Source organism: Brachyhypopomus gauderio, chromosome 3 (assembly GCF_052324685.1).
Source record: "Brachyhypopomus gauderio isolate BG-103 chromosome 3, BGAUD_0.2, whole genome shotgun sequence".
Lineage (NCBI taxonomy): Eukaryota > Metazoa > Chordata > Actinopteri > Gymnotiformes > Hypopomidae > Brachyhypopomus > Brachyhypopomus gauderio.
Genome location: NC_135213.1, coordinates 2,361,607 through 2,383,628, shown reverse-complemented (window position 1 = coordinate 2,383,628; position 22,022 = coordinate 2,361,607). Strand labels below are relative to the sequence as shown.

The following is a 22,022-nucleotide window of genomic DNA, read 5'->3' as shown; positions in this document are numbered from 1 at the left end:
AAATAAACACACACACCTTGTCTATGATGCGGGTTCCTCCAAATCGCTTGACAAACTCGGCTGGTGAGGCCACAGTGAAGTCCCTGGGCACGTCCATCTTCCTCTGCTCACGACCTTTCCTCACCAGGTGGGGCCCGGACATGCTAGGCCTGAAACACACACATGCATGCACACACACGTGATGTATTTTACTGCAGATAAATACCTCCACACACAAGTAGGTGTTGCAGGAAGTTCTACCCTTTCACTTCTCTGCAGGACTTCCAGATAAGCTTCAGACTTCTGGTGAAGTGAAGGCCCACCACCTCTCACCAATCACAAACCCCTCAGGCCCACCACCTCTCACCAATCACAAACCCCTCAGGCCCACCAGATCTCACCAATCACAAACCCCTCAGGCCTGCCAGGTCCAGCTGCTTAAATTGGCAGTAGTGTTCTCCAACAGTCTGTTCTCTAGAGTGACTTGTATACATACAGGGGGCTGGTCACATGGTGGGTCGTCACATGGCCCTCGGTAGCCAATTACAGCACAGTGCCTTATCAGTGGAGCCACAGGCAGGAGGGGCTCCCCCCCACCAAACCCCCCACCCCCCCAGCCCTGAGAATCTGGACTTTAAAACTTCCTCTAATGCTGTGGTGCTATGGCAACAACAATAGATAAAAAGTAAAAGTAAATAATAAAATTATTAATTAATTAAAAAAGAGAACTGCATGGGTTATGAGTTAAAGTACCAGCCCTGAGAGGTTAAAGGGATACATGCATGTATACAAGAATGAATATTTAATTAAACTTAGAAGCATTTTTTAAACGTTTTGTTCCAAGTTTATTTCTAACTTTTTATAGCTTAATTAATGTACCAAGTTTTTTGTTGTTAGAACATTTCATAACATTAACTGCACTGATATGTTATATATTGTGTCCTCTGGTGTGTGTGAGATCCCGCCCCACTGCCTCTGGTGATGTGAAGGATTTTCCTTTCACGATTACAGACTCCTCCCCTCCCCCTGCCCTTTTTTGCCCTAAAGCGACTTTTAAAGGCGTTCCTCTCTACTAAAGTAAAGACAGCGCAAACTTTCTGGCCACTTCCCCCAGCCGTCTGGGATGAGAGAGCAGCACAGAGGGTGGGTGAGGGTGTAGTGAGTTATACAGCTCGTGTGCATCTCTGCCTGGCGTCGTGCGAGCGGCGTTTCCTGCGTGGTGATTGCTTTACCGCTCCGAACAGCTCCGCCCACTTCACACAGCTCAACGTCGCAGATGTGCGGCGAGCACAAAAGCCCGCCCGTTCTGCCCGCATGAAGCCCCGAGCGCATGTGTGGTGGGTGGTGCACGTCTGGCGGTGGCTCGCGGAGGGTGGAGAAGGCCGTGGGGTGGTACTGACCTCCTGAGCTCCTGCAGCCAGCTGTGAGCTGGCCCTCCGTCGCCCCCCATGCCGCCAGCCGCGGACGCCCGCTCTCGCGCCAGGACCCGAGCGCCTCGTGTGCTCTGTTCTCTCGCTGCTCCCCCTTACTGCCCCGCTCTAACTCTTCCTGGGTCTCTCTCCCTCATACCCCTCCCTCTTCCTCATTTCTTTGTTTCGTCTCCACCCTCTGACACAAACCCCCACCCTTCACGCTCTCCTTCTCTCTCTCCCCCTCTGTCTCTTTCTCTCTCAGTCCTCAGCATATCCCTCCTTCACCCCTCCTCCGTGCTCACACCCCCTCTCACTCTGTGTCTCCTCCCCCACACGAACGCCAAAACAACTCTTTAAACCACCGGCACATGTTTCGGACGTCTGGTGGAAGAGCCTGCGCGGGGGCTTCCGTTATCACGGCATATCAGCCCCAGGAAACATAACACCCCGCACAGCACGCAGTGCATCCGCACTCAGAACACATTGTACCAAAGCCCAATATAGCTTCACTGTGCAACTCACAGCTCTGGAGAGTCAAAAGGAGCATGTCTATAGACCCGCAGGTCGAAAGTGACCACACTCGCCATCAGCACTGCACTGCAAAACCGCAGTTTAGCACAGATCCACCAGGAAAGGCCATGCACCTGGATTTCTCATTTGCTAAAACACTCAGGGTCAGAACGCCTCCGGGCAACTTGTGTTAAAACACCACCAGGTTAGGAGAGTGGCTTAGCAGGATAGTGTCCAGTTCTGCTTAATTCAGCACTAACTTAAACTGAAATTCCCTCAATCAACTCCAAAAAGCTGACCTATGACCCCACATTCCTGGTCCTCGCTCACCTCTTGACCCATGGTTCTTCTTAAAGAGCCCACATGCTGTTTGCGTCCCACTCTGTGGTTGTCCGTAATCGACCAGAAAAGCAGTTTCAGATAGGTGACTCCTGGACAGGGCCTCCAACAGCCTGGTATGGTATTCATAAAGCCCCTCAGTGCCACTGACTAGTCCCTCCGCTGTTCACACTGACCTACCATGGAAGAATCTGTCCTGCCCATATTCTTCTCACAGGTCAAATAAACAAATCGACATGACTTACTCTACACACCAGTACACACAGATCAGCAGTGCTATGTACGGTATTCCCCATGGACTGACAGGAGTGGGGATATACAGAGTGTTTGCCAAATCTTTGGATAATGCTTTTACACTATTCTGTGTGTCACTGAGTCAATGTCAGAGAGCTTCCATTAATAGCCATGTGGCATGAGATCATAACAGGCAGCCCCCTGGCATACGGAGGTCATGTGACCAGCTGCAGGGCTGAGTGTGACTAAGATAATCCAGAAGTCTGATTCAGCATATCGTGTTCAACTGTGCCCCCTGCTGGTGTTTAGACAGCAGAGCATAAAACAAAACCAGAGAGGACAATCAAAAGCAACAGGCTGGCGTTGGAAAATATAAACAGCAGTTTTTTTTATCTTTAAAATAATCCCAGCCGAAAGCAATTCTTTATTTATTTCAAATGGGTAGTAATGAAAGTACAATAAGTAAAATAAAGCCACAAGCAAGATACAAGGATAAACACTTTGCTTACATATAAGAGAGTGTGACTGGATGGTGTAGTTTACAAGGGGCTGCACTTATATAACTACGGTGTTACTGCAGCGTGGGATTCCTACCTCATGCTCGTGGACAAGGCAGCAGGGCAGGGGGGCGGTGTCTCCTGTGAGGTAGAGGCTGTCGTTCCCAGGGGTTCTGTGGCCCGAGGGGCAGTGGGGGGTTTGGCGGCCTGTCCCGCACTCGGGGGTTCATCATCAGATGAGTTGTCTTCAGACGCTCCCAAGATAAACTTGAGCTTCTCTCTGGCTTCCGCAGACTTTCTATACCTGGATGTGGTAACTTCAGTGCTAGCCATGGTAACGTCGGACTGGCACACTGGTTCTGGAGGTGTCCGTTCAGTGGACCGTGAGGAGCTGGTGAGATGGGGAGCTGAACTGTGGTTCGTCGGGGGAGGTTCATCCATGCTGTCTGGTGTAATAGAGGAGGCCTCACGACCCATCAGCACAAAACATTTCCCTTCTGAATGGGTTCATTCTCCAAGGTGCTGGTTACTGGCCTACATCTGATATCTTGGGTTCTGCTGAATAGCAAAATACAACATTTACACACTCAATATTTTTTAGAAATCAGAGTTCCAAATTATTTCTTACAGTATAAAATGTTCAACTAAGAACCAAATTGCTGCATTATTAATAAAATCAATATTCAGTGTAAACTTTTCCACGTCAGGCAAAGGCAACTCTATGATCAGTCAATCAATTCAGAGAATTGTGCTCTCAGATTAAACAGCTGTACTAACTACAACAACTCTCGTGTCCTGCTGTGACGAGACCAACGATGAGAACAGACTTGCGTTAGTAGCTTCTGGGAACACGTCTGCATTTAGTGCCCTCCGGTATGTACAATAGATCAGGGTTATTTTATTAGTTTTATCTCTGAGTATGATTTCATTGAAGAAGAAATACAGGAACGTAGTGCTAGGAGTGGGAAACAGAGTAACCTTGTAATAGAAATACATTCATAATACAATTAGTAATACAGTTAAGACTAAGAGGAGGAATTATAATGAAATGTGCACATTTCAGATTTAAATGTAGTCTCCGTAGTAAACGATTCGAAATAAATGTTGAGAGCAAACCTGGAAACTTAAGAAATTCCCAATCGTCTTCCGCGCTTTGGTGATAGCGAAATGAGCAGCGAAATGACCGTATTACTCCGGCTGAAGAGAGAGCGGCTCTTCCGTCCGCAGTAGCCGCGACATAGCGCACTGTCTCGGCCCTAAGACATCTGTGTGAAAGGTCAGCTCTCGGTGTGAAACACGGACATGAGGTCCAGGCGCTCCTCACAAATCACTTCCTAGGGTATATCTGGCACCCTGAAGCGAAAGGTCAGAAATACTTCATGGGCACTTGTTACAAGGATTACCGACAACTAGGAGCATAAAACTCTGCAACGAGGGAACGGCTTTACTCACTTCAAACGCAACTGTTAGCGCCTCTATCACTTAGCGTTACTCTTCAAAAAACGACCTTAGCGACCAGTTCTGCATATTATAATATGCCTCCTTACAAGTCAAGCAAACACACTTTTGTAGCTATAAAACATTTAATCCATAAAGTCGTGTGCTAATATCGGTAGGATAATAAATAAAATAAGAATAAAGAAACAGAATTTTGTCTGGGTTCAAATGACACAGCAAAGACTAAACTCTCTCTCTCTCTCTCTCTCTCTCTCTCTCTCTCTCTCTCAATTGAGATTTTGACATTGCATACACTCTCTACTTGGAGCTATTGAATGGGAAAGAAAATACATTCATTACTTAATTTAATTTTGAAGATCAGCTGAATACACGTGATCATTTCATGTGTTTATACCACGTGATTATTTCATGTGATTATTTCATATGATTAATTAATGTGATTCATTCATTTTTAAATCTTATTTATGTTCAGAATTCTTATGTACATTTAGTGTATCTGAGGCTTTTGTTCTTTCCTCATTGCTGATGTAACATTGATACTTTCCCCAATGTGGGATCAATAAAGAATTGCCTTATCACATTAAGAGTGATCTACTCATTATGTTATTATTGTGATTGGGTCGCATTATAAGTAAACTACTAATTATGTTATTACTGTATGTAGATCACATTAAGCGTGATCTATGTGTGGATCACATTGTGAGAACATTCAAATAGTTTTAGAGCACCAGCCACTAGGTGGCAGTAAGCAGTCGTCAGGTCTGGTACAGGAAGGATGTGGCATTTTACATCTAACTGGGTCGTGGGAATCCACATCTGTCACTGATAAAAATTACCTTTACCACTTAAGAATGAATGTCATTTGCTCTTTAAAGAAGAAAGACAACTTGAAACATCTGAATCAAATGATTAATATGTATCCCAATTTTCTTTTTAGTGCATCTTAACTTTCAGGACTTGACCTCAGAAGGTTTGTGAATTATATTGATAATACCTTGAAATCTACAAATGAGCAAGTGTCCCTGACTTGCAACCAGAGGTGGGTAGAGTATTCAACAATTTTACTCAAGTAAAAGTACAGTTACTTGAACCAAATGTTACTCAAGTAAATGTAAAAGTATGCATCCCAAAAATTTACTTGAGTAAAAGTAAAAAAGTACTTTGATTAAAAGCTACTCAAGTAGTGAGTAAATGCATGAGTACTGTCTCGTGTCAATAAATTACATCATGGGAAATTGAATTACGGGAAACAATGACTTTTAATGATAAAAATAATTTATTATAAATAAATATATATATAAATTATTTATTATAAATAATATGTATTTTTGTTTGTTCCTAATTATTAGGTCTGTGTAACTTTAATGTGTTCCACAAAGGCACTAACTGATGAGACTGTCAGCCAATACGTGTAGCTACAACTTGACACCAACTGAATCAATTTGTAGCAGAATTAATCATCCTATATTGCTAGTGTGTACAATCAGTGTGAGAACTGGTTTGTAGTATTGCACTGCGTTACATTTAATAATTACATCATACAAACGTTATGCCTCAGAGATATAGCACAATATACACAAATGCGATATATACACAAAATTATACATACAGCAAACTTATCACATCGTGTTTCCTCATATTTGATGTTGAGTTCTTGTAGGCTGAAATGTCCACACGTTTGCAGACACAATTGGCAGCGCCAAGGTTGCAAACTCTCATGCATTGAGCGTGAGACACACGCATTTGACTGTCTTCACACGCTTACACACCACACATCCAATTTCTCACGCTGAAAAAAATCTAGTTTATTTACCTCTGATCCATATTTATGATTCAATGAGTTACTAGTTCGCTCTGGCGCCAACCACTTTTACACCCCCCCCCCCCCCCCCCGTCAACAATTTACGTTCACCACCCAAACCCCCACCCCGGTTTAAATCTCAATAAAAGTGATCTTGAAAACTTGGCAACCCTGCAGCGCATTATATAACTGTCCTTTTTACACGTTTTTAATGTAAACATTGGCTGTATGTAAGGTCAGGGATACTCGGTAGGTTTTTCTGTCACTTTCTTGCTACTGTGGAGAAAGTTTGCGTATGTGATCACGTGATTGACCGGCTTCATTTGATTGGTCACTCATACTCAGGTGCCGATACGTTGGTCAGTATTCTCACTGAAAAGACAAAACAAAATTTACAAAACGAAAATAACGGTAGCGTGCGGCGCAAATCCGATTGTAACGGAGTAAAAGTCGCGTTTTTCTCACCACATATTTACTCAAGTAAAAGTAGAAGTCTTTCATATTAAAACTACTCCTACAAGTACATTTTTGTCCAAAAAGCTACTTGAGTAAATTTAACGGAGTAAATGTAACGTGTTCCTACCCACCTCTGCTTGCAACTTATTAAATGTTGTTTAAAACAAACGTTATTGTCTTAGAATCTGTTGCGTTTCTGTATTTTTTTGTATGTTATCGTTTTTGAACCTATTATGTGTTGTTTAAAGTAAAACATTATTGTGTTTGAACCTGTTACATGCTGTTTAAAATAAACATTGTCTCGCCTATGTATACTGCCTCACCTTGCTACTTTACAGAATAAACAATGTTACAGAATTAATAATCAAGAATTTACTGTGTGTGTGTGTGTATGTGTGTGCGTGGGTGTGTGTACGTGTGTGTGTGTGTGCATGCATGTACATGCCAATGTATCTGGTGATTACAAATAAATAATTTATTGTAAATGTTAAACAAACAATAATATAAATAGTAAATAGACAGTAATAATAATGATTAATTAAGAACAGCAGAAAGGTCACAATGATGTAGGCTAAGATACTCCATCACCCGTATCGACAATTGTGAGTGTCTGTTGATATTCAAAGTGTTAATTAATACATGAAGTTATTCGACATTTGATCAAAGAATCCAATAATTCCTAAAAAGTTTTAAGTAGTTCTTTGTTGACTATGCATCTATGCTGGAAAAGCTCCGTTAGTCGAAACCTGAACCAGCGATTTACATAAATATTTTTTTTCATTATTATACCATAAAATATATTAGGAAAATAATAAGAAATAAGTAAAGTAATAAGTAATTACTTTACACTTTCAATTAGTATCCATTGCATATCAAGCTAATTTGCCCACAATTAACGTGTCATGCATCACTACAGAAGCATTGCAAACACAAACAGGATATTTCCAAGGAAGAACTCGTCCAAACTCTCGCCCATGTGCACCTCTCTCTCCCAGTCACTCTCTCTCTCCCAGTCAATCTCTCTCTCTCCCAGTCAATCTCTCTCTCTGCCATTCTCTCTTTCTATCCATTTGTCTCTCTGTGTCCATCCCCACTCCTTCTCTTCATTCTATTTCTCTCTCATTATTCTATTTTCTCTCATTATCTTCCTGCATCTTAGTCTGTGACTGGCATCTATTTGCAAATAATGGTGGAAAATAAGTATTTGGTCAATAACAAAAGTTCATCTCAATACTTTGTTGTATATCCTCTGTTGGCAATGACAGAGGTCAAACGTTTTCTGTAAGTCTTCACAAGGTTGGCACACACTGTTGCTGGTATGTTGGCCCATTCCTCCATGCATATCTCCTCATGTTTCATCTTCATTGCCCTTGCTGATGGAAGGAGGTTTGCACCCAAAATCTCACAATACATGGCCCCATTCATTCTTTCATGTACACAGACCATTCGTCCTGGTCTCTTTGCAGAGAAACAGCCCCAAAGCATGATGTTGCCACCCCCATGCTTGACAGTTGGTATGGTGTTCTTTGGATGCAACTCAGCATGCACTGTCCTCCAAACATGACGAGTTGTGTTTTTACCAAATAGTTCTACTTTGGTTTCATCTGACCATATGACATTCTCCCAATACTCTTCTGGAACATCCAAATGCTCTCTAGCAAACTTCAGACGTGCCTGGCTTAAGCAGGGGGACACGTCTGGCACTGCAAGATCTGAGTCCCTGGCGTCGTAGTATGTTGCTGATGGTAGCCTTTGTAACGTTGGTCGAGGCTTTCTGCTGGTCATTCACTAGATCCCCCCTTGTGGTTCTGGGATTTTTCCTCACCGTTCTTGTGATCATTTTGACCCCACGGGCTGAGATCTTGCGTGGAGCCCCAGATCGAGGGAGATTAGTAGTGGTCTTGTAGGTCTTCCCACAGTAGATTTCTTCACACCAAGCTGCTTGCCTATTGCAGATTCAGTCTTCCCAGCCTACAATTCGGTTTCTGGTGTCCTCCGACAGCTCTTTCGTCTTCACCATAGTGGAGTTTGGAGTGTGACTGTTTGAGGTTGTGGGCGGGTGTCTTTTATACTGTTAACGACTTCAAATAGGTGCCATTAATACAGGTAATGAGTGGGGGAAAGAGGAGCCTCTTAAAAAAGAAGTTACAGGTCTGTGACAGCCAGAAATCTTGCTTGTTTGTAGGTGACCAAATACTTATTTTCCACCATTATTTGCAAATAAATTCTTTAAAAGTCAGACAAAATAATTTTTTCAATTTTTTTTCACATTTTGTCTCTCACAGGTCTACCTATGATGTCAATTACAGGCCTCTCTCATCTTTTTAAGTGGGAGAACTTGCACAATTGGTGACTGACTAAATACTTATTTTCCCCACTGTACATTGGTCTTAAATTTTGACTATATTCACATAGTAATAACAATTTCTATTTCTTTCATATTTGTATTATAAAACATTATAATTGTATCATTGGATATACATTACAAATATGAATGATAATGGACCATAAATTCAGTTAATGTTCTGTGTCTGTGTGATTTGATTTTATGCAGTTCCACCTCAAGCTCTACAGAATCAAAGGTCACTGAATCCTGCTGTAAGAGTGAATCTTCATGATGCTGCTACTCTCGCCTGCAGTCAGTGTTCTGGTCTGGTTACATGGACTGTTATCCATAAACCACGTGACATTCTGGCTCAGTGTAATCAGACATCCTGTCAGTCTAAGGAGGGATTTCACATGTCCCATGATCAGTACCTGAAGGGAGATCTCTCCCTCACCATCACTGATGTTGATTACACTAAGAGAGCCTGGTACATCTGCTCCTGTAATGGTGAACCATTATGTAATTGGAATCTTGAAGTCCACGGTGAGTAATACTTTACTGTCTGGTTGTGTTCATATTTCAGATGGATCAGTAAGTTAGAACAGTCTGAGTCTTTTATAAACTAGATGCAGTGAGTATTCTGAGGAGTGTTTCTGAATTAATCTGAATTACACAGAAATACCAGAATGTTCTTCATATTTGTTTCTCTCCATCCAGCTTTCAGTTCTAAAGTTCACGTCCTTCCTGGAGAATCTCTCACCCTGAATGTGCCTGTCTCAGAACCAGTGGAGGTGGTGTTTAATAAGACTGATCATGACCATCCAATCACTGTCAGACTGTGTGAGATTAGGGGACGTAAAATCCAGTGTGTGTCTGACTATGAGAAGAGAGTGTTGTTCAGATCCAGTCTGCAGCTGAAGGAGATGAAGGAGTCTGATAGTGGTGTTTACACCATATGGGACACCAAGAATGATGAAGTCATTGCTACGTACACAGTCACTGTAAGAATGGGGGTAAGATTTAAATATTCAGTTTATAAATGTAGATGACTGATCAATAGGAGATGTGCATTCAGGGTCCTAAAACCTATTGTTAATGACTGTACCCTATGCTTTGAAAGTGAAATATAAATAGGAAGATTATGTAATGTGGTGGAATTGATGGCACAGAATTTGAGGTCTTATAATATATTAAGCAGTATTTATTTGATAGCAAGAGAGTTACAAAATATAAAAGTATAAAAGTATGATGTGAAGCTTACGCTTCATGCAGTAACTCTGAACTGTCTCTCTCAGTCCAGACTCTTATAGTCAAAGTGTGTGTGTAGAAAAAACTAAGGATGCCTGCTTCCCAGGAGCAGTTATCAGTTTCCCTAGGATTCAACCTTGGGTGCTTAGAAACAGATAAGCAATATTATCACTAACTCTGCTGCTGCACAGAAAACTTCAGTCTTACAGAAAAACATCTTCAATATGGTTACAGTTAACTACTAAGCAGTACTTTTCACACAGACCGTGCTATAGTGTCTGCATGGACATGATTAACATGAATCACACATGAATATAATCAATATTTCCTTCACATTTCCCCCTTTGATTCTCTTAATCATTCAACATAATCTTCATGCAACAGTAGTCATTCTTTCAGAAAGCTTTAGGAATCATCTGGTTCTGCAACCCAGTCGCCAGGAATGAAGGTGTGGAGCAGATGATCTGCTGGTTCTAGCAACACTGCTTTCACCTGCTTAGACACAGTACATAGACTTGTACAAAGACAAACTTTTGAATTAGTTGTTCATTCAACAGGTGCATCTCCAGCTCTGGGGGTCCGAGACCTGTGTTGGGAGGCCTGCCAAAGACAATTTCAAATGCTGACAGCTCTGTCTTAGCTTGTGGTCTGGTCCTACACTGCCACAACACTAATGGCAAACATTTTGTCCAGGACATCCCTGTTTCCTGGCTGGTCTTGACAAGACCTGCTTTTATTGTGCTGTTTGCTCTTTGCACTGCGCCTGCAGGGTGGTAGCTATAATGCTTGCGCATGTCTATACCTACATATTTAGTGGACAAAGGGTGCCCCGTTATCACTGGAAATTCTCTGTGGCAGACCCCACCGGGGAATGATCTCTCTCAGGAACACCTTAGAAACCGCATCACTGTCCTGTTTCCCTGTTGGAAAAGCTTCCACCCACTTCTGAACATGCATACACATACTAGAAGGAACTTCTTTCCTTCAGTTGGTGTTAGTTCCACAAAGTCTATTTGCCAATTTTGAAACGGTTCTGTCTGGTGTCCCGATGGGGCTGGTATTATGTTGGTGTCTCTTCTAGTGGAGTTCTGTGTACAGATCAAATATTTAGAACAAAAATTTTGAGTATAAGTAGTGATACCTGGTCTATTCCCCCTTTGCTCATGTGACTCCTCCCATGAGCAATCTTAACTAGGCCTCGCATGTAAGCCTTTGGTAGGCAAGGTCTAGTAGTATCAGGGTGTACCCATACGCCTTCTGTTTTAACAGCCCGCCCGTTTCCACTGGGCCTTCTCCTCTGAGGAGGCCATTTGTTGGATATCAATTGTAGTTATTGGGGTGGATGCATGTTCTTGTTGGGTGGCTTGTAAGTTAGGCGTCGCATGCGCTGTGGCTTTTGCAGTGGCATCTGTAAAAGCATCACCTCTCGCTGCCTCATCTTGGGATGAGGTGTGCGCTGCACATTTAATGATTGCTACTTGCGCTGGTAGCTGGACAGCATCTAGTAGTTGCGCTACTAGTTTGTGGTTCTTAATTTTGCTGCCAGAACTAGTTAGGAAATCTCTGTCTTTCTATATGGCGCCAAAATCGTGCACTACTCCCCAATCATATCTGGAGTCTGTCCAGATATTCACTGTTTTCCCTTTGGCCAATTTGGCCTTGGTGAGGGCTACTAGCTCAGCTGCCTGAGCTGAATAGCTGCCTCCCCCTCGGGAGTCAACTCAAATGTTGAAGTGCTGGATCCTTTGGTGAGAATCAGTTATCTGAGGGGCCCCTCGTTCTCTGCATAGGAGAGAATAAAGGTGTGACAATATGAACACATGCCAAGAAATGATAACAGTTGTTTCTTAGTTCGCAGTTTGGGAAGCTTCAGTATGGTTTGTTGTGAGATAACGTGTCCTAAGAAGTTTACTTTCTCTTTGCAGTATTGCAACTTTGATTTGGATGCCTTGTGGCCTTCCTCTGCTAAATAATTTAGCAGTGCCACTTTGGCCTGTCTGCAAAGGTCTCTGTTTGGAGCACAAACTAAGAGATCATTCGTATTTTGAACTAAAGCTGTTCCCTCTCGAAGTTTAAATGTTTCTAATCTCACACGTAGTGCAGCATTGTAAATGGTGGGTGATTCACAGTAACCTTGACATAATCTAGTGAATGTGTATTTTTATTATTATTTTTTTTTTTGAAAAGGCAAACCAAATTGGCTATCTGGATGAACTGGAATGCTAAAAAAAGAAAAATGCATTGGCAAGATCCACTACACTGAACCACTAGCTGTCTGGGGGAACCTGAGAGAGAATGGTGTAAGGATTTGGGACTTCTGGGGATCTAGGGTGTGCTGCCACTTGACAGCTTGCAAATCCTGAACAAACCTCCATTCCTCTCGCCCTGGCTTCTTAACTGGGAAAACTGGGAGTTCTTACTGGTGAGGTTTTGCATGGCACTATCACGCCAGCCTCTCGTAGTAATTGGAAAACGGACCTGATGCCTTTCATGGCTTCAGGTTTCAATGTGTATTGGTGTTGTTTGGGTCTGTAATCAGATTTGGGAACGATGCACACATCTTTTAATGAGGCCCACATCGTTTTTTCCCTTAACCAACAGAGCTTGCGGAACTTTTGCCAATTCTAATTCTTCCGCTGGGAGGAGGGTCATAGGTATGGCCTTTGTTTGTGTGTTGTCATTTTGGTCAAATAATTCCAGTGATTTAGGTAGTGATATGTGGGGCGTGGCCCATGGAACACAATAGAGATTCATTTGTCCTTCACTCAATCTCACTAGGCCTGCTGCCCATGTGTCGTTCAAGTCAGTCATGGTCATTAAGTCATGCAGCTCTGCATAGAACCTGGTCTCATACTCTGTATCTGGTCCGTCAGATATGTATGTGCAATGAAATGTGTCACTTGGTTTAATGTAAAAAATCTGCTGGTAACACATAAGTCACCTCTGTCATGAAATGCTTTCTGATTCCCCCTTCGGTGCCCCTGTACTGCCATTTATAGGCATAACCTGGTTATCCTGATGCCAATTGAATTAATTGGGGCTCTCCCCAAAACAAAAATAGCCCATTCTGGCCACTTTGGAGTGTGTATTGCAATTTACACATCAAATCTCAAAACATTACATTAGCTGGGCACGTAGCGGAGATCAGGAAGCTATGTTCAAATCATTATTATCTACATTACACTGTATAAACACAGACACTCTCTCTAAGATAGTTAGCCCTCCCACACCCATTACTCTTGACAGTTTTATCATGCTTCATTTCACAATTTATCTGGTCAGCCATTATAACGGAGTGTGTTGCTCCACTGTCTACCAAAAATTTAAGTTTTCGTTTTTCAACCATTATTTCTACCTGTGGGAGTGCTGCTGGGTTTTTACTAATTAGCTGGACAAAAGAATAATCTAAATTTGGTACTTTCCTTTTGCTGTCTTCTTCCCTCAGTGGCCCGTCGCTGTCCTGCCTCCCCGCCGCCCGTCAGTCCTGCCCTCTTTCCTCAGTGGTCAGATGGCCATCTTTGGACTCTGGACAGTCTCTAGCAAAATGTCCTTGTTTGCCGCAATTGTAGCATGTGTCTTTGTCTTTGTTTCTCTGTCCACCACGTCCTCCATCTTCTCCGCCTCTGCCTCGGCCTCTTCCTCTGCTACTGATGTAATCTTGGCTGGTCTGGACCATAGTCAGCATGGCTTGCTGCTGTATGTCGCTCTGTTTCTGAGTTTTCTTCTTCTCCTTATTTATGAGCTGTGCCTCGTGGTGTTTAGAGTGATCTTCTATCACCGACAGAGGAGCTCTGTTGTATCCAATGCAGTTGGCTCTGATGAGGTCGCTGATGTCTTTTCTCATGTTCTCCAGGAAAGTGTTTCTCAGATGGGCTTCCCACGAGCCGACGTCTGCCGGGCCGTTGGCACGTTGTGCTGGTGCTTCGATTCCGCAGTGGTCTGTATGGACTCTGGTCTGTCGAACGAGGAAGTCACCGATAGACTCTCCATCTTCTTGTTTGCAAACTGCTATCTTGTCTGTGTTGACGGAGACTGGATAGGCAGCTTCCACTCTTTCCACCAAACGTCTTATCATGTCTCTGTACGGTCCGTTCAGATCAGCTCCCTCTCCATCAGGGGCATCCCACTCAGGTAGGTGGAGACAGACATCACCTGGATTCCAGTCACGTTCGATCTTGTTGAACTGAGGTCCGAGTTTGACCACCAGTAAACGTTTCAGTTCTGATTGGGTCGGTCTACAGGACCGAGCAAAAGCCACAAGTTATTCTCCAAAGCACCATCCTCCTATGTCAGATGGTTTGTCCATACCCTCGCCTGCTTTCATGATGTCATCAGAAGTCCAGTGTCTGTGCACCATGATAACTCCGTCCAGGCCGGAGACTTCTACCATCGGGAACTGTGTGATCACTGGTTCGGGCGTGGTTATCATCATCTGGTGGGCTGCCTGATTGGCAACGGGCACCATCTCATACCATGATCCAGTGTGAGGGCCTGGTGCTGTCATAAGGCCTCCTCCCTTCACTGCGGTTTGAAGCCTGGTGTGCTTACTGACAGGGGAGAGTACGGGGGCCGAGTCTTCTGACAGTTCACGTTGTTGTGCATTTTCTAAGGCAGCTCTGGCGTCAGCATATGGGGGTGGGTGTGTGTTGTGAGGCGGGTGTGGGAGTGGTGCAGCTGCAGCGGCTCCCTCTCCCCCAGGTACTCCGGGTGGTGGGCGAAGTCTCGTTGGGGCGGCATCGAGGTCAGGATCAGCTAAGGAGACACACTGGGACACCTTATTAGTATTTTCTCCAAGCCCTACCTGCCTAGCCTTCTTTTGCATATTAGCTCTCTTTTGAGCCTCCTCTAACCAACACTTTGCCTTGTGCAACATATCTTCCTTATTGTCATCAAAATACTTGCATGCTTTCTTATTATCCTTTTTAGGTCTCTCTTGAACCCTCTGTATCAACTTTCCCAAATACACCACACTCAGTGAACCACTTGGCGCAAACCCACAATTTTCTATCCAGTATGGAACATGTTTGCAGCAGTCAGTACCATAAAGTCTATTCATCTGTTCAAAAATGCTATTGGGATGTTGGCTGACATCAAAGGCATATTTTTTACTGTTACTTAAACCCATCCTTTAAATGATCAAAATACAAATTGCTATTAAAAATACAAATTGCTATCAAAAACACTTATTTACTGCTTAACATATATTGGATCTCAATTTAGTTCCAACAATGGCCGTGAATAGGTCCCTCCTATAGCCTCGCACTGAATCGACCCGGGTCCTTATACGTTAATGTACGTCTACAAGAACGGCCTTTTCTCTAGTTAGGCGTCTAAATAGGCCTATTCTCTTAATAGGCTCTTTATTACTCCCAGAGTAATATTCCTTTCCTATTTCAATGCAGGCAGGGACGCCTATTCCGTGGAAAACTACAAACAAGTTTTTTTATTCACTTACGATTGTGTGCCACCACCACGTTCTTTTTGTTCGTTGGATGAGGCGGGAGTCGTCAGCGAGGTCAGAACTTTCAGCTACACCCTGGCGGTACTTTCCCTTTAGCTTGTGGGGTTCCCGTCGTCCAGCTCAGTCCCAGACTGAGGAGCGTCCTCGGTGAGCTTCAGTTCATTCCTCCGCTACGATCCTCGCTCATCCTGCCGACTACGCCAAATTCTGTGGTGGAATTGATGGCACAGAATTTGAGGTCTTATAATATATTAAGCAGTATTTATTTGATAGCAAGAGAGTTACAAAATATAAAAGTATAAAAGTATGATGTGAAGCTTACGCTTCATGCAGTAACTCTGAACTGTCTCTCTCAGTCCAGACTCTTATAGTCAAAGTGTGTGTGTAGAAAAAACTAAGGATGCCTGCTTCCCAGGAGCAGTTATCAGTTTCCCTAGGATTCAACCTTGGGTGCTTAGAAACAGATAAGCAATATTATCACTAACTCTGCTGCTGCACAGAAAACTTCAGTCTTACAGAAAAACATCTTCAATATGGTTACAGTTAACTACTAAGCAGTACTTTTCACACAGACCGTGCTATAGTGTCTGCATGGACATGATTAACATGAATCACACATGAATATAATCAATATTTCCTTCACATTAATTAGGTACTAACTCCTCAACCAGTTCCTTTAAACCCAGTGTGTTATGTGATGAGGTGGTGAGGAATGTGATGAGTGTTTACATGACAAAGCTACTTATGTGCAGAGGTGGAAAGAGTACTGAAAAATTGTAATTGAGTAAAAGTATCATTACTTTGCCTAAAATCTACTCTGAGTAAAAGTAAAATTACCCATCTCAAAATTTACTCGAGTAAAAGTACAAAATTACTTCATTTAAAATGTAATTTAAGTAAAAGTTACTTAGTTACTTTCAGTTATTTAATGCATGGATGAATCATGAACCAATTTCAGCACAAGTTGTTTTAATCGATTTCAAAGTGTATTTAAGTGCACATCCACACTTGCAAAAAGATCAGCTGGGCTCAGGAACATACTTCCTCACAGCACAAGGACAATCACAACCTGTACCATAAAGTGCAAACAATTTTCAGTCCTATTGTCCAACGGACAACACTATGATAAGAATAAAGAAATTTTAATTACAAATTATTCAAAAAACAAAATGCACACAAAATTAAGTGCCCACAAGATCAAACTAAAATGCAACAGGATTCCACTACTCACAATAAAATGCCCACAGGACCCCACATCAAAAATTCAAAAATGTTCATAGGATCCCACAATTTAAAAGTAAGTGCTCACTGTCACGTTGAGGACCCCGGCCCCTCCCTTTTGGGCGTGTGTCAACGTTGTCCACGTGCTTTGTCTGCGTCAGTGAACTCTGTGGTGAGGGCTATGTCGTGTGAATAATGTGTCTCACCTGTGAATCGTCTCGTAATCACGTAGGGCTAATGTGGTTTGTCTATTTAATGTGCGCTCGCGCAGTGTCCTGTGCTCGTCGTTGTCTATGTCTGCACGTTGTGCTGAATGTGTTAGTGTTTATCGTGCGCTATTGCGCAATACACGTCTTTATTAAACGTGACGTTTGCTGCCATCGAGGGATTCTGTGTCTCGTCCTTCGCGCTGCACCCACCGTCACAGAACGACGAGCCTTCCGAGACACCAACAACAATGCCAGGCTACAAGACCAAGCCGAAGAAGGGCAAAAAGCCCTGCAAACGGCGTCACCGTGCCTCTCCCTCCCCTCCGCGCCATGAAGCCACGCCGACGTTAGAGGAGATGGAGACGGACCCGGCGTGTGCCTTCCAGCTGGCTGCGGCTCGGGACTGCGAGCGCGACAACCCCGAGCTGGCGGAGATGATCCGCAAGGGCGCGGCCAGGACATGGAGGATGAGGCGAAACCCCCCTCCGTCCCGCGCCCTCTCGCCTCTGAGGGTAGGCTCATGTGTGGTCGGCGCCACCGCATCTACCCCAGAGGAGGAGTTTGGGGCAGAGGACTCGGAGGAAGAGGTCTACCCTCCGCCTGAGGACTCCGCCTCCACAGTGGACTACGGTGGGGGAGGGGATGAGGAAGACTACCCCCCTTCTATATGCGACGACTCCACCGTCGACTACGGTGGGGAGGAGGAGCAAGAGGAAGAGGTGGAAGCCTACCCTCCGTCGCTATGCGACGCCTCCACCATTGGCTACGGTGAGGAGGAGGAGGAGTCAGAGGAGGAGGACTACCTCCCTCCGCCCGTAGGTCTCTCTCCCACCATCGAGGAAGGCGAGAAAGAGGGGGAGGAGCAAGAGTACCCTCCGTCGGAGTGCTTCGCTTACCCCGATGACGATGGTGGGGAAGAAGAGGAAAACGGGGATTACCCTCCGTCCGAGGGCTCCTACACGGAGGAGGAGAGCCCTCCCCCCTCGGAACTGTCCGCCGGGACGGTGAAGAGGAGGAGGAGTCCAGAGGCGGGCTCATCCCACGAGCGCTCCCCAGCCAGCGACATGGACTGTTCCCGGGGTGGCAGCTCGGGGCAGCCCATGAGCTGGAGCCGTGGCAGTGAGGAGGAGATGGAAGTAGAGGAAGCCACTCCCACTGCCAGGTCCGGAGGGAGATCCCTGGGTGAAGAGGGATTCCCGTACGGCCCACCGAGGGGCGGGACTAACCACGCTGCACCTGGCGCGTCGGCCAACCGCGCTGCACCTGGCGCGTCGGCCAACCGCGCTGCACCTGGCGCGTCGGCCAACCGCGCTGCACCTAGCGCGTCGGCCAACCGCGCTGCACCTGGCGCGTCCGCCAGCCGTGCTGCGCCCGGTGGAGGGTTTGCACCGCCCATCGCAGCGCCTGCAGCACCAGTGGCTCCGGATCTCACTCCCCTAATCGCCCTCCTCCTGGCGCGCAGCCTGGCGCCACTGTCATGTGTGTCTGTCCCAGTGTTCGTGAGTTTGCCCATATGTGTACCAAACCCCTTCTTCCCTCTTGTTCCTCTGTGTGTGAATGTACCTGTGTGTGTATTCGTGTCTGTTCCATTGTGTTTGTCTAACGTCTTTTCCCCTGTATTCCCAGGGAGGGTGTTCTAGGCGGTCCGTAGCGGACGCTTCCCCGAGGGCAGTCACCTCCCAGACGCAGGACTGAGCGCGTCGGATCCGCCCATCGTCGTGGGTTCGGGGCACTCGGTCCTGTTGGCACCCCGGGTAGTGCCCTTGGAGGGGGCGTCTGTCACGTTGAGGACCCCGGCCCCTCCCTTTTGGGCGTGTGTCAACGTTGTCCACGTGCTTTGTCTGCGTCAGTGAACTCTGTGGTGAGGGCTATGTCGTGTGAATAATGTGTCTCACCTGTGAATCGTCTCGTAATCACGTAGGGCTAATGTGGTTTGTCTATTTAATGTGCGCTCGCGCAGTGTCCTGTGCTCGTCGTTGTCTATGTCTGCACGTTGTGCTGAATGTGTTAGTGTTTATCGTGCGCTATTGCGCAATACACGTCTTTATTAAACGTGACGTTTGCTGCCATCGAGGGATTCTGTGTCTCGTCCTTCGCGCTGCACCCACCGTCACACTCACAGGATCCAACTATTCAAAATACAGTGCCCACCAGATCCCACTATTCACAATAAAATGCCCACAGGTTGCCACAACTCAAAATAAAATATAAAATGCCCACAGGATGCCACATCTCAAAATAAAACAAAATGCGCACAGGATTCCACTATTTAAAACGCTCAAAGGATCCAACTATTCAAAATACAGTGCCCACAGGATTCCACTTTTCACAATAAAATGTCCACAGGATCCCACAGAACCTGATAGATAGAAGATTTAAAGATAGAACAATCTTATCCTTTTGGAAAAAAAGTGCACCAGATTACGACCTGATTATGAGACAATGGAAAGGGTGCGCACAATGCAAGGCCATGCAATTGGCCTTCAGTTCTGGGACTCAGAAGTTTAAATTTCTGCCAGCATTTAATTTTTCACCATCAATATTTTTTTACTCAGTAATGTGAGGGCGTTCAAATGTAGTGAAGTAAAACTACTTGGGTCAAAATGTAATCAAGTTGTAACGATTCAACCAGGAAGACACGGATCCAGTTGCGGAGTACTGATGTTTTTATTTCTTGAATGAAGACGGAGTACTCGCACAGGTGAATAACTCCGTGTGGTGTGTGCAGTGTGTGCAGTGTGTGAGTGCGGTTGTCGTAGTCAGGACGGTCCGAGTTCACGCCGGGTAGACAGATGGCTGGAGGTACAAGAGGGCTAGGCTGGGGACGAGGTCTGGAACGAGAGCAGAGGTCAAAACACAGGAGAGCAATCAGGAGATAACGCTTGGTAGATGGCATGCCAACAATACTTCGCAACCCAGAAGATAGAGGAGGAAGCTTAAATAGTGCGAAAGGGGAGGGGCGATGAGCGGCAGGTGAAACGCATCACACGGCGATCATGTGCTGTTCCTGACACAAGTAAAAGTAAAAATTACATATTTCAAAAACTACTCAGAAAATTACAAATTACTCATAAAAAGTACTCAATTACAGTAATGTGAGTAAATGTAATTAGTTACTTTCCACCCCTGCTTATGTGTGAGTTACAACCTAAAATGTAACGCTGAGGGCATCAAGGAGCGATAGGGCGGACACAAATCATGAGGTGGGACAGAGAAACGCACATGGCTAACAAAACAAAACATACACAATTGTTAGGTGGAGGAGGGGCTAATCATGACATAACAAAATCAAATATTTGAAATATTTAGAGAATCCAAATTAGATGGAAACTATATACACAAACAACTCATACTCGGCAAAGGAAGGGAACTGAAAGGAACAAACTACGGCATAAATGACCAGTACCCTCGTGAAATACTTGACAGACGGAAAAAATTACTCCCCGTGAGAAAACAGCTAATTCAAAATGGAAAACGGGCAGTTCTCTCCGTGGATAAACTATACGTGGATGGCCAGCTATACAGAGATCAAGAAATCACTCCTTGGCTGTACTGATACGAGATGGATGCTCATCAGTGAAGATACATTACAACTGACTACCTGACTGCTGATTACAAGCTCTCTTTTCTCCTTTAAACCTGATTCTATATATATATATATATATATATATATATATATATATATATATATATATATATATATATATATATATATATCTACCCGCCTACATATTGATTGATCTACATACCTAGACAATTACAAATATTTTAATAAGTATACATACAAAAATATATAACTAAAACTTTTGTATAAACTTTAATGGTAAAACTCAGTTTACATGCTACTGTGAAACAGAACCCCCGTTCCGCCATGTTTGAAAGGGCGTACTCACACTAGGCTCTGTGATCCGGGCCCGGACAATCACACTTGTCAAAATGCAAACGAAAATAAGTTTCAAATAACCAATTATATAAAAAAATATACTTTTGATATATATTTTTCTGTTTTGCATTCATAACATATACTTTCTGCTCTTGGATTTACTTTTGCTTTTGTGGAACGCTTCTGTTTGTTGTTCATTGTTTGTATGTACCCTGGTTCTGTTGATCCTGCAGCTGGGGGCTATTCCACGAAGCGAGCTTATGAAAGCGGCGCTTATTAGAGTTATCGCTTGAGTTAGCCAAACAATTAACTTCCGTGTAGTTCCGTTCCACTAACGAAATCCAGACTCAACCTGTTCCCACTAATTCAAGCCCGGCTTTTGTAATCAGCGATCATGCGCGTGCACACAGTATTTACACAGCCTCACTAATCGATATTCGAAAAGGCAAGAAAATGTCGAAAGAGCTGAAGGAACGAGCAGCTTTTTTCTTCTTCTGCTGAACAGGAGCTACTTATACATCTGTATGAGGAATATAAAGACGTTATTATGAAGAAAGGCAACACGTCCTGTATTAATAAAGCCAGAGAAACTGCCTGGCAGAATATTGCAGACATATTAAATGCGTGAGCATATAATTTAATCCATTCATTGGCATTTTAAAAGTGTTATAGTAAATTAATAATGTTAATAATTTCCTAATTTAAAAGTAACATGAGTGGGGTGAAGAGAACGTGGCAGCAGGTCATGGTGAAATATAAAAATGTACTCCAGAATGGTAAGTACAGTTGATTAGTCCAATGTGCAGGAAAAGGTAAAACACCATATTAAATAACTGTATAAAATATTTTAGCAACCAGAAAGAAAACTGCTACTGCTGCTACTGGTGGTGGGCCTCCTGTAGCAGCCCTCACTCCTGCAGAAGACCTTGCTTTAGAGCAAAACAGCGGACGCCCCATCATTGTGGGAATTGAAGGAGGAACATCATCT

The 22,022-nt window shown here is 44.1% G+C and overlaps 1 protein-coding gene and 1 long non-coding RNA gene across 10 annotated transcripts in view; both read right to left on the bottom strand.

Moving 5' to 3' along the window:
• Positions 1-4,334, bottom strand: part of acacb (acetyl-CoA carboxylase beta) — a 28,600-nt gene extending 24,266 nt beyond the window's left edge. For 2 of the 9 annotated variants that reach the window (XM_076998910.1, XM_076998911.1), the window contains exons 1-3: positions 4,088-4,325; positions 3,069-3,529; positions 17-149 (exon numbers count right to left, since the gene is read on the bottom strand). In XM_076998910.1, the coding sequence (XP_076855025.1) occupies positions 17-149; positions 3,069-3,448 (513 nt within the window). In that variant the 5' untranslated portion in view covers positions 3,449-3,529; positions 4,088-4,325. Of the gene's footprint in view, positions 1-16; positions 150-240; positions 450-1,379; positions 1,536-2,231; positions 2,378-3,068; positions 3,530-4,087 lie in introns of those variants that run through there. The other 7 variants (XR_013129856.1, XM_076998908.1, XM_076998909.1 and 4 more) reach the window with 7 other exon arrangements.
• An 8,037-nt stretch (positions 4,335-12,371) lies between these two features.
• Positions 12,372-16,358, bottom strand: LOC143509974 (uncharacterized). Its single transcript, XR_013129854.1, has 2 exons — positions 16,044-16,358; positions 12,372-15,928 (listed from the first exon to the last, which is right to left on the bottom strand). It is a non-coding gene; the product is annotated as an uncharacterized LOC143509974 (long non-coding RNA).
• Between the last annotated feature and the right edge of the window lie 5,664 nt (positions 16,359-22,022).